General features: G+C 39.4%; 1 protein-coding gene across 1 annotated transcript in view; it reads left to right on the top strand.

The window, feature by feature from the left end:
- Positions 1–15940, top strand: part of TGFBI (transforming growth factor beta induced) — a 109539-nt gene that overhangs the window by 27043 nt on the left and 66556 nt on the right. The window contains exons 3-5 of the mRNA XM_077473374.1: positions 11175–11239; positions 13886–14043; positions 14185–14349. Of these exons, the coding sequence (XP_077329500.1) occupies positions 11175–11239; positions 13886–14043; positions 14185–14349 (388 nt within the window). The remainder of the gene's footprint in view (positions 1–11174; positions 11240–13885; positions 14044–14184; positions 14350–15940) is intronic.

The following is a 15940-nucleotide window of genomic DNA, read 5'->3' as shown; positions in this document are numbered from 1 at the left end:
TTTGTTAGTGTATTTCTATTTTTCAATAAATTGTCATTTGTTTTATTTTTTTTGCTACACTTCTTCCACTGGTTGGAAAGTGAGCCCCCTCTCTGATTTTCTATCTTCAGCTCCTAGCTATGTTTAGCACTCTGGGCTATCCTATGCAAACCTTTCAATACTGTTGGTACATATCATTAGTTTTGTTATTACCAATCATTTTTCACACTTCTAATCCTTCATTATTTATTTGGTACATTTAGTTTTTTTTTTACCCATTTTGTATGATCCATCCATTTGGTAGATTCATTAAATTACCACCTACATTATGTCTGGTTTATCAGACCACTCCTCAGCGCTGCCGTTTGTCTGGGGTTCATTCACACTCATTCATGCACATATTGTATTTTTTGGTACCTACTGTATATGACCTTCTTGGCCAAAGAACATAGAAAGCCACAGTAATATTGATTATATATTGAACACATACTATACAGATTTTTATCATCATAAACCCAGGGCTCAAAATTTCAAGTCTTGAGCTACTAGCCAGGCCTTAAGGGTTACTCACCAGCAGTGCCCCACCCAACCCCAACCTGGCCCTGCTCCTAAACACACCCTTAATAAATTATCTCATGAAATGACACTTAAATGGTTTATGCATAACTGAGTTAAATATTAACAACAATTTGCAGCCTCACCTGTGTCCACCATTGTAGTCTCACCTGTGCCCATCAATGCAGCCTCACCTGTGCCCACCATTGCAGCCTCACTGTGCCCACCATTGTAGCCTCACTGTGCCCACTGCAGCCTTCCTGTGCCCACCTTTGCAGCCACACTGTGCCCACTTTTGCAGCCACACTGTGCCCACCATTACAGCCACACTGTGCCCACCATTGCAGCCTCACTGTACCCACCATTTCAGCCTCACTGTGCCCACTATTGCAGCCTCCCTGTGCCCTCCATTACAGCCACACCGTGCCCACCATTGCAGCCACACTGTACCCACCATTGCAGCCTCACTGTGCCCACTATTACAGCCATTACAGCCTCACTGTGCCCACTATTGCATCTTCATTGTGCCCACTATTGTAGTCACACTGTGCCCATTGCAGCCTCATTGTGCCCACTATTGCAGCCACACTATGCCCACTATTGCTGCCACACTGTGGCTATTGCAGCCTCACTGTTCCCACTATTGCAGCCACACTGTGCCCATTGCAGCATCACTGTGCCCACTATTGCATCCACATTGTGCCCATTGCAGCCTCACTGTGCCCATTGCAGCCTCACTGTGCCCACTAATGCAGCCTCGCCTGGCCAGAGGAATGCATGACTGGAGGAAGAGGAGAGCTGCAGGATCACAGAGAAAGATAGCATGCGGTTACAGCTAACATTGCAATTGTCTCCACTTTGCTTGACACAGCCCCACCTCCTCCTGACCCTATGCCTGTGATAAAAAGAATGCCAGTCCAATGCTGGGATACATTCTGTCTATCACAGGCACGGGGTCAGGAGAAGGCGGGGCTGTGTTGAGCAGAGGAGACAATTGTAATGTAAGCTGTAACAGCGTGCTATCCTGCTCTGTGATCCTGCAGCGCTCCTGTTCTTCCATGCTCTCTCCCCCCGGGGGCGATGGCTGGAAGAACAGCTCCCAATCAAACCCGCCCGCTGGTGGTGCTCACGCCCCCCCCCCCCCCCCCCCCCCCCGCTCCCAGGCAGCCCTACTCACAAGCCCTCATTTTCCACTCGCAAAATGGGAGTAGACGTGTGGAAAGCTTGAGGGCTGAAAAACCTATGGTTTTATTGACAACACCCGACTGGTGTATTTTTATCGGAAGCCTTTAACCATGACTACACTATAACGTGCTTTATTTTATCATTAGAATTCCACATATTTGCATAGCAGAACTGGACAGTGTTTGTACAGACATACAAATGAAAATAGAAATATTAAATACAATGAAATCAGAGATGAGAATTTAGTTGAAACATACTGTAAAACATTCAATCAGAACATCTCTTTAGTAATCATGACGACAAAGCAGTTAATTTAAATTTTCCAGCATCATCTGTCTGCATTATACTTTTACACTGTTCAAAATCTTTAAAAACATTCTTCTAACACATTCCAAAGAGCTGAGTTTTAAATCACAGAACATTTATCTTGATATTCTGTTGCCAGTTGGTGTCTGTTAAAACAATACAGAGTGATTGTACTGACAATCACACCTCAGTTTGGAAGTAAGATCATTAACTTAGCTTGTGTTTGATAACTTGCCAAGTTAAAACCATACTTTAACACAATTTCTTGATATGTGATTTAAAAGTCTATTACATCAATGAATAGCAGAGTTATACAAGCAATTTTCAATGAATGTCTGAAGAAAAAAGTCATGGTTTGGCTTATACTTTTACATTCAATTGAGAGTTTTGCTAGCCATAAACAGCTTTGATTCATCCAAATACCGGTGAATCGGCTGAAATTGAAGTCATTGGTGGTCTGGTTGGCTTAACAAAAGTACATTTTTTAAAGGAGTTACTGCATTTAATCAGATGCCCTCACTGTTCGGGTATACCAACAGTCACAATTTCCAGTAGGGGGGCAGGGAATACTCCTCTATCCACACTGTTTAGCATGGATGAGGGTATCAAGTGATTTTATTCATCACTTCATTTATCAAGGTCTTCCTGTAATGATGATGCATATTATTATAAAGTTTATTTTCTGCATAATTTGTATTGTCAGCATACACTGTGATATAACATATCATTCAAATCTTAAAATCATTAATAAACATGTTTTAAAAAATAAACATTTAACACATAACAAAGGATGCTCATAATATTTTTTAAGAAAGAGCACATCAGAAGGTTCCACTTTTTCTGAATCAACAATTTTTATTCAAGTTTATAAAAAAAACTAAGAAACAAACAGTATATGATATGATACACAGTACAGGTCACAGGACTCAAATAGAAATCAGAATTTCAAGGGTGTACAGGAATTCAAAAAGTACATACACTGGTTGTCCAGTAGTTATGAAAAGCGAGGAGGGTGTTTATTTACCCATATGCTCCATGATTGGGAAAGTTCTGCATATTTCAAGGCATTGAGTGCTAAGTGGTGTTCAAAGTTGTAGATAGAATTACCCATACTCACTACCTCCAAAAGAATGGGTGATGTGTTTTATTTCCAGTTTTTAAGGATACTTAATCGTGCTGTCAGTAGGTTGTGGGTGACTATGGGTTGCTGGGAGGGAGGGTAGTGGTCAATTCCAATAATAAACAGGGCCATGACTGGTTGTGGTTTGACTAATATTCTGGTGCAGGTGGGTAGTAATTGAAATATGGGTGTCTAGAAGCTGGTAAGGCTAGGGCAGCCCCAAACAATACGTACTGTTTGCCCAGATTCTCACCAGAACAGAGGGGAGGCTGAAGGAAGGATTTTAGCTAGTCTGAATGGTATGTAATACCATCTAATGGTGATTTTAATCAAATCACTTCATGGTGACTGGTGCAATGGGATGCTTTAACAATTGAACTGAAGGTGACTCGCTATTGTGCTGGAGAAAAGGAGGTATGGTTTCCTATTTTAACACTGGGCTAGAGGTGTGTTTATCCTGGAGGATGTTGTGGAAGAGGGATATCCCTCGTGATTTAAGCTTAGTTTGGGTAAAAAAAGTCCCAGGCTCTAGGGGGTTAGAATGATTATTGAGATCGGGTATTTAGTGATAAAATAAAGTAGTCACAAGCATGTAAATTGGTGCTGCGTGGGAATGTGGGGTCTCTCTACTAGCTCCTCTAAAGAGTAGGGGATGCTACTTTTGAAGAGAACACTGGCATCTGTAATGTTGTGCAGCTGCAGGGATTTAACAGATAGTGAAAGGATCATGTCCTTAAAAATTTGTAGAGGGAATGGGGTTTGTAGCGGAGTTAAGATGTCTCCAAGCCAGCAACGATGCTTGCATAGTTACAGTTAGGGTTTTAAGGTCCCAAGGTTTCCACTTGTCACTCAGAAGAAGTAGATGAAGGTCATAGGTAGGGGTGATGGCTAGCTTGATATTTACCCACAGAAGGGCTTCTTCAGAGGGAAACCAGTGTTTAATTTGATTTAAATGCACAGCCCAATAGTAATTCCTAAAAACTGGGAACCCAGCTCCACCTAATGATCTATGTCTAGTTAAACATGAGTGAGAGCATCTGGCCTTTAGCCCCTTACATATGAAGGATTGAATAGTTCTCGACGGGAATGTCATGTAGTGGTCTGTGATGGGTATAGGCAAGGACCTAAAAACATAGATAATTTGGGGAAGGATATTCATCTTCAGTGCCACTAATCTGCCATACCAGGACAACTAAAACTGGGCTAAACGTTTAAGTTCCTTATCGAGATCAGGGGATTGTAGTTTGCACCCACCAGGGAGCTAGGAGAGGCAGTGACGATAATGTCAGAAGGTTCCGCCTTTAAGTCGCCCATATATGGATCAATATTCATTCAGTTCGGCAGAGACCAGCCGAATTTTGATCCAAGTATGGGGAGGCCAGTCGTGCACAAGTCAATCTATTGATCGACATGTGTACAACAGGCCTGTTGCACAATTTTCTCTTGATAAGCACTGCAGGCTATAGCCAGTGGTGCTGATAAGTGTATTATGATGTTGGGGAAGTCTCCCCACTGTCAAAATACAAAGGCTCAGCGAAAGGATCCATGCAAACTTAGCGTGTGTGGCTGAACAAAAAAAAATGACTTGTGTATGGCCAGCTCTAGGCACACTCAGGGTCATATGGAGATGGAGGAGGCACTACTCTGACTCACTTATTTGTATGCATCTCAACTTGGCTTACTTTTTTCTGTAAACAACACCTTTTTGTAAGAATAAACTAGAAAACATTTGAAAGGAGTATAAAGCTTGGCTAAATAGGAGACTACAAAATAGACATATGCAATATTTTCTATTTACCTGACCATGATAATTTACATTTATTCCCTTTCAACATGTATACAGGTACAGTATCTACTTGCATAAGAATAATGGAACTTTGTATAGATTATTTTCTTCCCATTCACTGCCTACTGTGAAGATCTATTGAAACCATTAGCACCAAATAATGGCTTCTAATAATTGTTAAGCCTAGTAATCATTTTAGTAGCGTTACAGTACAGTATAGTTTAAAAAAAAAGGCTTTCTTTCCTTGGGTCTGAAACTCCTGACTTATGATGCTTCTTATGTATTTATTTTGTAATCTGTAAAAAAAAGCTAATTTCATTAGTTCTTACTTATAAACATTTGACTGCCAAGCAAGGGGTTAGTCTGTAGATGCTATGACGTGACTAGCAGCTCGGTGTGCATCTTAATCTCAGCAGGAGAGACCTACTGTATTAGCCTCAAATGTCAAAGTTTAGAAACCCCATTGCAACTTTATTGAAGGCTTCTGTTTCATGTAAAAATTCTTTTGGCTATGGCAGCACTAAATGTTCCTTGCTTTGTCATCTGCAACTATTTATGGGCAGTACTAAAGAGTTACAGTTTTACCCAAAAGTGTTTAGAAAGCTAGCATTAAATAAAACTGTTGGCATGATTTGCTGCATCAGTCATTTGTCTTGTGTTCATCAAAACAAAGCCCAATGTTAACTCTAAATACAGAAGTAAGAATTCATCTGAGCAATGAATTGTTTATGCACACAGCAGACCATTTAGTAATATGTAATGGAATCACAAGGCTGTTTTAGTTCAGCTATTATTTATCTTCAAATAAAAAACTTCAACAATGAGAATAAAACACCCATTGGCTCTCAGATACAAACTAACTAAAAACAACTTCCAGCATGTTAATCCAATAGATTAGGTATAGCAGGTAACTACACTTACCGGTCACTTTATTAGGCACACCTTGCTAGTACCGGGTTGGACCCCCTTTTGCCTTCAGAACTGCTTAATTCTTCATGGCATAGATTCAACAAGTTGTTGAAAACATTCCTCAGAGATTTTGGTCCATATTGACATGATAGCATCACGCCATTGCTGCATATTTGTCGGCTGCACATCCATGATGCAAATCTTCGATTCCACCACATCCCAAAGCTGCTCTATTGGATTGAGATCTGGTGCCTTTGGAGGCCATAGGAGTACAGTAAATTAATTGTCATGGTCAATAAACCAGTTTGAGATGATTTTAGCTTTGTGACTTGGTGCATTATCCTGCTGGAAGTAGCCACCAGATGATGGGTACACTATAGTCATAAAGGGATGGACATGGTCAGCAGCAATACTCAGGTAGCCTATGACATTTAAATGATGCTCAATTGGTACTAAGGTCAGGCAACATTTTTACAATCATCTATTGTCCAATTATGGTGAGCCTGTGGGAATTGTAGCCTCAGTTTCCTGTTCTTAGCTGCCATGAGTGGCACCAGGTGTGATCTTATGCTGCTGTAGCCAATCTGCTTTATGGTTTGATGTGTTGTGCTTTCAGAGATGGTTTTTTGCATACCTTGGATGTAACAAGTGGTTATTTGAGTTACTGTTGCCTGTCTATTAGCTCAAACCAGTCTTCCCATTCTCCTCTGACCTCTGACAACAACAAAGCTTTTTGCTCCACACAATTCCGCTCACTGGATATTTTCTCTTTTTCTGACTATTCTCTGTAAACCTTAGAAATGGTTGTGTGTGACAATCCCAGAAGATCGGCAGCATTTGAAATACTCAGACCAGCCCATCTGGCACCAACAACCATGACACGTCCAAGGCACTTAAATCCCCTTTCTTCCCCATTCTGATGCTCAGTTTGAACTTCAGCAAGTTGTCTTCACCACGTCTAGATGCCTAAATGCATTGAGTTGCTACCATGTGATTGGCTGATTAGAAATTTGTGTTACCAAGCAATTGAACAGGTGTACCTAATAAAGTGGCCAGTGCATGTATATCCCTAACATATACATTCAGCTAATATTGTTAACATTCTGTGGCACAATGATCACTTTTCTTCAGCTACACACAAATGAACAAGCAATAGCAATATATAAAATAACAAGAAGGCTACATCAATACAAGGGTCATAGATGAAATGTGAGTGGCAGAGTGGCATGCTGTAAAAAGTGTTAGTGGTAGGATCTGAATTTATACATCCAACTATTATCATAATCAAATTGAATCCAGACATTTTTGAGATTACATAACACATACGCTCTGATAAAGCTGGAGCATCTGAAAAATGTTAGCTTTTTTCGTCCACTGATTATGTAATAAAAAAAATACATTTTTGTCTCTGACCATTGGTTTGCAGCTTTTATTGTTTCTTACATATTTGGACTACTCTCAAGACTCCCTCCTCACTGCTCCAGTAGTTGTAATTAGTCTCAATGAAGAGTGAGCTTGATCAATAAGATAGTCATTCACAACACTGGAAATTAATATTATGAGATCTAGTGACTCTTATGCATGTACCCCAGGTTGTTATTTTGCCTGTGCTTCTGCTAGGGAAGTTCACTCTCTGTTTGTCATGGTGACTGCTGTCACTACGACCATAAGTGAAGAAAATCTCAACATTTTTAGCTGTTCCAAGATCAGGAATAAAGGGGAAAATCTTCCAATGAGGACACTTGTTCTGGTGAGAGCTATATAATGCCACGTACACACGGTCGGAATTCCGGCCAGAAAAAGACCGATGAGAGCTGTTCATTGGAAAATGTGACCGTGTGTATGCTCCATCAGAATTTAGCTGTCCGAATTCCCGCCAGCCAAAAATTTATAGCATTTTCTCAATTTTCCCGAAAGAAAAACTTTCTATCAGAAATTCCGATCGTGTCTATGCAATTCCGACACACCTAAAATCACGCATGCTCAGATTCAACTACGATATGGAAGCTATTGGCTACTGGCTATTGAACTTCCTTTTTCTAGTCCCATCGTACGTGTCGTCACCGCGTTCTAAACGATCAGAATTTGGTGTGACCGTGTGTAGGCAAGACAGCTTGAGCGGAATTCCGTCGGGAAAACCATCAGAGCTTTTTCCAACGAGAATTCCGATCGTGTGTACCCGGCATAAGAAGGGATTTTCCTCTCTTTGGAGAGATGTACTTATACTTTTTGTTGTGTTCACAGAACTATTAATGAAGGATAATATCCTCAGTTGGAAACAGATGGCAAAAATAAAAAAAATAGCTGAGGTTTTAACTGTCCCCTACTCAATCCAAAGTGAAAAAAAAAATTAGTAGGCAGGATCCACATATAAATACTTATTGTGAGATCCCACAGCAAGGAAAAATATATATTTATACATATTCAACAGAATATTTTTTATGTTGTATGTTAATGTTCTCTATGTTTGTTATATACAGTACATGCTATAGAAATCCAGGTAAAGTTGAGCAGAACTCGAAAAATGAAAATTTGCTACGTGAAAATAAATATCTAGAAGATTTGATTGTGCCAAAGTAGTATCCTGAAAAATCTACCATTTGTCTTAAATTTCTACAAAAAAATAACAGTGTACGTCCTGGTGTTTCTATGACTACACACTCATAGCTGTATATCTGAAGTGTGTGATATAAGGTGCTGCTGCCTCTGACTGCTGATCTCTGAATATTTTGCATGAGATTTGACAATGTCAGTACTGTCCTTTTTACAGATTTTTCATGGAAACTCTAAAACAGGGCACCAGGGGCGGACTGACCATTGGGCCACTCGGGCACTGCCCGAGGGCCCCGAGCCACTAGGGGGCCCCATCAGGGTTGCCAGCCTCAGTAAAACCAGGGACAGTATGTAAAAATCTGTGTTTTTTTTTACATCTGTCTCTGAAATGTCCCTTACCGACATCCTTTTGGTCTAAAAATCCTGAGATTATAGCTGCCCCACCTCTCCAGTACCTTCTCAGCCAATAGAAACATGTCTGTGTATACATGTATGTGTATACTGTGTGATTGTATATTGTGTGTGTGTATACTGTGTGGCCCCATAATCTCGGATTGCCTGGGGGGCCCCATAATCTCATATTACCCGGGGGCCCCATGATTTGTCAGTCCACCCCTGCAGGGCTCCCTCTACCAAGATGACCATCCCAGTACAAAGACACACAAAGTCAATAACAGGGAAACATCAACTGCTGGGAGACCATAGGCAATGCCAGTGACTAGTCCTTTGCTCTCTGTTTTTTTTTTTTTTTGGCACAGCTTCAAGAATTGAGATTCTCTTTAATGTGACTAGTAACAGCCCTCATGACATGTCCCCTTATCTATTTATCCATGCACAGAGTCAAATTGATGTACAATGCATTCCGTTATGTGTCAAGTCATTGCCCCAAAAAGTATAAGGACGTTTGGCTTTCCTTATCCACACATTTGCTCTGAGTAAGCGATTTAGAAAGTGTTGAAGCCAGAGAGTGTCATGCTTACCTCTAACACAGGTGGTCATACACTATAGCTAGCTTCTGTGTTCTTCATCTATATCAGCCCCTTTTCCCATAAGGAAAGCAGGCCTACCGGTACTCTGTTGCCACCCAGGACTTACACACAATACTATAGTGCTGGCTACCATGCCGGGGCAGGTATGAGCTGAGCACAGCAAACAGGTACTTGGTACCTACTTGGTACTTGGCGTACAGGTAGAGTGGTTCAATGACAGTCCAGGTACAAGGCAACGTCTAGAATATTCAGGGTCAAATCCATAGTCAAAAGGTAGGCTGTTTTTAGAGTGTAGTCGATATCTAATAGTAGTCTAATGAAGGAATCCAAACAGCAGAGCAGGACAGACAAGCAGAGAGCTTGAAGTATGTGTTACAAACACAATATCACAAGCATGAGACTGCAGGGTTGGCTGGCTTAAATCAAGTTTGGTCTCTACCCAGTGACTGGCCACATTAATCACCTTGCAGGTGGAAAGACAGACAAGGAGAATGCCAAGGCCAAAACCTGGATGCTGATATGAGGAACAGGAGTGTTACATGCTCCTGACAGAGAGTCTGCAAAACAGCTTGGCAACCAAGAGTGGCAGAACCCTGTATGTACATGACAGGAGTAAAATATCCACTTGCTGTCCGGTAGATTTTACCCCCTTCGTGACCAGGCCCTTTTTTGCTGTTCAAAACAATTATTTTTTAGTAGTATTTGATCACCACTGGATTTTTTTTAAATAAAATAACAATTTTGAAAAAACAACACCGTTTTTTACTTTCCGCTTAAAACATCCATTAAAACTATTTTAAAAATCTAATTTCTTCATAACTTTTGGGCAAAATTAATTTTGCTACCTTGGTAAAAAATCCAATAAGTGTATAATGATTAATTTGTGTGACAGTGTTAGTACTACTAATGACGGCGATCAGCGACTTACAACAGGACTGTGATAGTGCAACGGGAAATCTGACACTAACTGACACTGGGGGGAACTGACATCCCCAGTGACATTAATACAGTGATCAGTGCTAATAATAGATCTAGTGTGATCAATGGATTAACGGTGTGCCTAACTATGTGTAAGCCCTTGTACACACGGTCGGACATTCTGGCGGAAAATGTCCGATCGGACCATGTTGTCGGATAATCCGACTGTGTGTGGGCTCCATCGGACTGTTTCTGTCGGAATATCCGACGGACAAAGTTTTAAAGCTGGGCTATAAAACTTTCCGACAACATGATCTGATCGGACTTTGTCCGATTGTGTGTAGAGAATTCTGATTCCGACAAAGTGCCATGCATGCTTAGATCAAATTCCTAGACCAAAGCTATTGGCTACTAGCCTGAACGTAGTCCCGTCTTAACGAAATAACGTCATCACTTTCTGAACGATCGGATTTTCCGACAACTTTGTCCGACCGTGTGTATGCAACACAAGTTTTGGACAAAATCCGACGGATTTTTGTTGTCGGAATGTCCGACCGTGTGTACAAGGGCTAATGTGTGTACAGTGTGCTGCTTTTCCCAAATATCCCCTGTCAGTGAACAGAGCTCTGTATTGTTTACAATCACATAGCTTTATTTTGTGAATCACTTAGCTGGGTAAATCATTGGCCTGTTAATTGGCTTGTGCTGTAACGAATCACATGCCAGCGGGCGTGCGTATTATGTACTAGGTGCGTGATCCAGTGCATATAGGCCGATTTGCCAGTGTACTAGAATGTTAGGCAGTCAGCAACTGGATCAAATTTTTTTCTGGTGTGGTATTTAATTAAAAATGCTTATGTTTTATTTTTCATAGAATAATCACCTATGAATGCTGTCCTGGATATGAAAAAGTGCCTGGCGAGAAAGGGTGCCCTGCAGGTAAATGTTTTAGTGTCTTTCTATGTCTAACATTTCTTTTCAAATGCTGTGTTTTTAAAATGTATTTTCAAATAAATAAAAAAATTCTAGGGAGCATATGGATATATTTTTCCTTTTCGTTTTATTAAAACTTCCACGGTAGCCATGTTAAGTAGATATATTTCTGCAGTAGTGGTTTTTAGAGTTTTTCTGCTTTGAACTCCAGATGTAGGAATTTTTTCTGTCTGTTTTAAATAGTTATATAAGGTATGGGCTTTGAGGTCTGTTCTCAACATTGATTTTTGTAAATGTTATGGTGCCTAGTCTTTCTCTAAAATTTCTGGTATATTTTATGAAATGATCAATCTATATTGATTTTCTTTCTCTCTCTAATTTTCTTCATTGATATTTTGCAGATGTTATGTGTTTGTCAAATTATGATTGCTCTGTGCATTTGTGTTTCTAATCCAGAAATGCAGATTTCAAATATAACTGTTTTCAATTTTTATTTGGTAATACAAACCTAATTTCTTCAGCATTTTTAATAACAGAATATTTTTAGTTACAGAAGTTGCCTGAGAGCAGTTAAAATGTTTTCATGTCAGTTTGGACCAAATGAGCACCTATTACACCAAACCTGAGTGCTGAGCTCTAATTGCACATTCCATATACTGACTTTAAAGATGGTTCCATAACCATAAAAAAAAAAAAGAGTCAATATCAGGCACAACAGTCAATGCTTCTTATTCACACGTGGATTCCACATTGGGTCTTCTATATGGTGATGTGTTTTTTGTATCACCATGGCTGAAAGTGTGACTCACACTATCACTTTCAGTGGTATCATTTGACTATCAGTACCCTTTGTTTATTGAAGGAAACATCCAAACGGCCACACTTCAAATAACACCTTTTATTTGTGGCAAAACAGTGTAGAAGATCCAAAATCTCTTACATAATGGTGATGAAAGGTACAGACAGGCTAACACGTTTCACATCAGTATAGGTGCTTAACCACTTGCAGACCGGACCATTTTGCTGGTCAAAGACCAGACCACTTTTTGCGATTCGGCACTGCGTCGCTTTAACTGACAATTGCGCGGTCGTGCGACATGGCTCCCAAACAAAATTGACGTCCTTTTTTTCCCACAAATATAGCTTTCTTTTGGTGGTATTTGATCACCTCTGCGATTTTTTTTTTTGCGCTTTAAACAAAAATAGAGCGACAATTTTGAAAAAAACACATTATTTTTTACTTTTTGTTATAATACATATCCCCCAAAAATATATAAAAAAACATTTTTTTCCCTCAGTTTAGGCCGATACGTATTCTTCTACATATTTTTGGTAAAAAAAAAATCGCAATAAGCGATTATTGATTGGTTTGCGCAAAAGTTATAGCGTTTACAAAATAGGGATAGTTTTATAGCATTTTTATTAATAATTATTTTTTTTTTTTTACTAGTAATGGCGGCGATCTGCGATTTTTATTGTGACTGCGACATTGTGGGGGACCCATCGGACATTTTTGACACATTTTTGGGACCATTGTCATTTATACAGTAATCACTGCTATATAAATGCAGTGATTCCTGTGTAAATGACACTGGCAGTGAAAGGGTTAACCAGTGGGTGGCAGTGTAGGGGTTAAGTGTTCCTAGGGGTGTGTTACTAACTGTGAGGGGGTTGGGCTTTCATTTAGTGTACACTGATCTCTGCTCCAATCACATGGTGGCATGTGATTGTGGTGCCATTCTGTCGACGTACATCGTTGTGCGCTGGTCGGGAAGTGGTTAATCATAGTTATGATTAAGCATCTATAATGATGGGAAATGCGTTAGCCTGTCTGTACCTTTCATCACCATGATGTAAGAGATTTTGGATCTTCTACACTGTTTTGCCACGAATAAAAGGTGTTATTTGGAGTGTGGCCATTCAGCTGTTTTCTACATCATTTCAGAGCCTGCACCGGAAGTTGTGAGTGGGGAGGGCGGTTATTAGAGACACCAACCTGCTTGGCGCGGCATCTCTACCTCATACCATTTCTTTGTGTAGGGTGGTGTGATGAAATGGGCATGTGGATAGGAAAAAAAATGTGTTTAGTTTTAGAATTTAGCCCCTCTCTACTCTACTAAAAAACGATTTTTTTGTCTAGTTTGCTGCTGGAGGTTGCTCCCAACATCCTTGTCTTGTGAAACAATTGTCACCATGAAGAAAACTCTCTAATGGAGCAGTTAAAACCTGATAGTGGGTCTTATCCTTTTCCACTCACCCATCACTAAAAAAAAGCTTTGGCTGTGCATACAGGTTAACATGCATTGGGAAAACCACAAAATGTGCATGCTATGTTAACCTGGCATATTTCAGTACATGACATTGTTTTAATTGTAAATAGGTGATTGACTAAATAGATTTTAGTTTTATTTCGTTCTTGATATAGCTCAGTGGACCAATGTTGATGATAAAACCAAAGCTTGCTAGTTGCATCTGAAGGTCAAATACAAAACATCCCTTTTGATTATTTGCACGGATAGCTTAGATGCAAATTAGAAAATTTGATATTGATTACAAAATGGATTAAAAGGACACTACATGGAACCCTAAATAATTTACAGTTAACATCCTAATGATTTTCTGCAATTTCACAAACTTTCATATCATCCACAGCACTTCCTCTTTCAAACATTTATGAAACCCTGGGAATTGTTGAAGCAGCTACAACACAAATATATTCAGAGAAGGCCAACCTAAAGCCTGAAATTGAAGGTCCTGGCAGTTTTACTATTTTTGCACCAAGCAACGAGGCATGGAAAGCTTTGCCAGCTGTAAGTACTCAGTTCTCTCCAATAAGGATAATGCAGGATTAATAGGTTATGTAAAATAGCAGAAAACATGGTAAATAACAAACATATGGGCCATTTTTCTAGTTTCCTTTTGACCTATTTATTTCTACATATGTTCTACAGGAAATATTAGATGCCTTAGTGAGCAACGTTAACATTGAGCTTCTGAACGCACTCCGGTATCATATGGTCGACAGACGCCTTCTCACAGATGAGCTGAAACATGGAATTACCATACCATCAATGTACCAAAACCTTGACATACATGTACACCACTATCCCAATGGTGTAAGTATCTTTTGATTCAGCACAGATTTAAAGCTTGATAGTGAACTACAACGATCACATAAAAATCTGCAATCAGGATAATAGTAGTGAACAGTGTATATAAATGTATGCAAAGTTCTTTGCATGCTTGCATTTGATTGTCATTTGTAGACCTTTATCCCAGGATTATGGTTAACAAAATATGTTGAAGCATTTTTATAGGAAAAAACTGAATTATGCATGATGAGTTACATATGTCTTCTTTCTCTTCACACAAAGAAACAGTTATTATCATCTAATTGATACAAATTCAGTAGGTACAATACGTATTAAGAGAAAAGTATAATGGGTGCAATCTGTGTGCATATATTTCTCATTTTTTATTACAGTGTTTAACATATATCTTAGGCCTAAAACAAAATGTATAATATATTGCAGCTTACCATTCACACTGTTGGGCCCATTCATACTTTTATGGCAATGCTTGTTATATGCATCAGAGAATGGAGTGCCATTCGTCCTGAATGGCATCCCATTGCACCTTGCGGTATCAGGAGCAGTGTAGCATTGTTGCTGTATCATCCCAGGAAGCCGCATTAGGAAGATTTTATTGTCAGACTCCAAAGATATTTGTGACTTTTTGCAGGGGCACTAAGAGAAAACTTCACATGGAGATATGCTGCAGCACATATTTTTTTAATGGGATGCTGTAGTTCTTCTATATGGTGGTTGCATGTTTTTTTCCATGCTAGGTACTGTATATACTTCTGTAAGTACAGAAAAATACCTTTTGATGCTGAGAAATCCAGTATCCCTTTCATACCCTGTGCTCTGTACTAATAACTCTTAGCAGCTACTTTTTAGACTTTCTTCTATGAACTATAAAACAACTACACTCTGTGTAATGTAAAAAAGAGAGGATGATGTGTTTGTAGTCCAGATCGGTAGAACAGCCTCAAATGACAACATTGCTCTTCCATAGATACAGTGTAGTTAGTGAGCATTATCATACTAGGATAGGGAGTGTATTTCTGTCAGGATCAGAATTGTCAGTACAAGAAAAAAAAGCCTAAAAAAAACATAAAACCAATGCTGTCACCAAGGACTGGTGAACTGCAATATATTCAATTTGTGTTGATGGATTTAGATGTGCTTCAAAAATAATTTTTCGTGTGAATTTTTTTCTATGCTCACTCTTCTGTTTTTTTATTTTTTATTTAAATATAGCAATAAGTAATTATCTCAGACTTGCATAGTGGGCAAGAACAATAAAGCAGAATGATTGTGTAGTGTTGCTAAGCAGGAAGCAGGTCCAGTGTTTCTACTAAGAAAATATGGTTGCCCTCTTCTACTTTTTTCAGTAAAAACTATAAAAAAAAACAAGTATTTTTTTTAAATATCACACACTGGTGAAGATGTACAAAAACTGGTACACACAGAATCTGAGGCAGGAGTGCATAGTAACCAATCAGCTTCTAAGTTCTGCTTGTTCAATTAAGCTTTGACAATAAGTCTGGGTTCATATTGGTGTGATTTGATAGGTCAAATCCCATGTCAAATCAAAGCCTATTGCTGGCAATAGGAGCATCCCAATTAGTGAGACGCCGACTTT

This window comes from Lithobates pipiens, unplaced genomic scaffold (genome assembly GCF_037356315.1).
Source record: "Lithobates pipiens isolate NorthernLeopardFrog02 unplaced genomic scaffold, aLitPip1_a1.2 Scaffold_8, whole genome shotgun sequence".
NCBI lineage: Eukaryota > Metazoa > Chordata > Amphibia > Anura > Ranidae > Lithobates > Lithobates pipiens.
The sequence above is the reverse complement of the archived record's forward strand: the minus strand, read 5'-3'. Positions and strand labels throughout refer to the sequence as shown.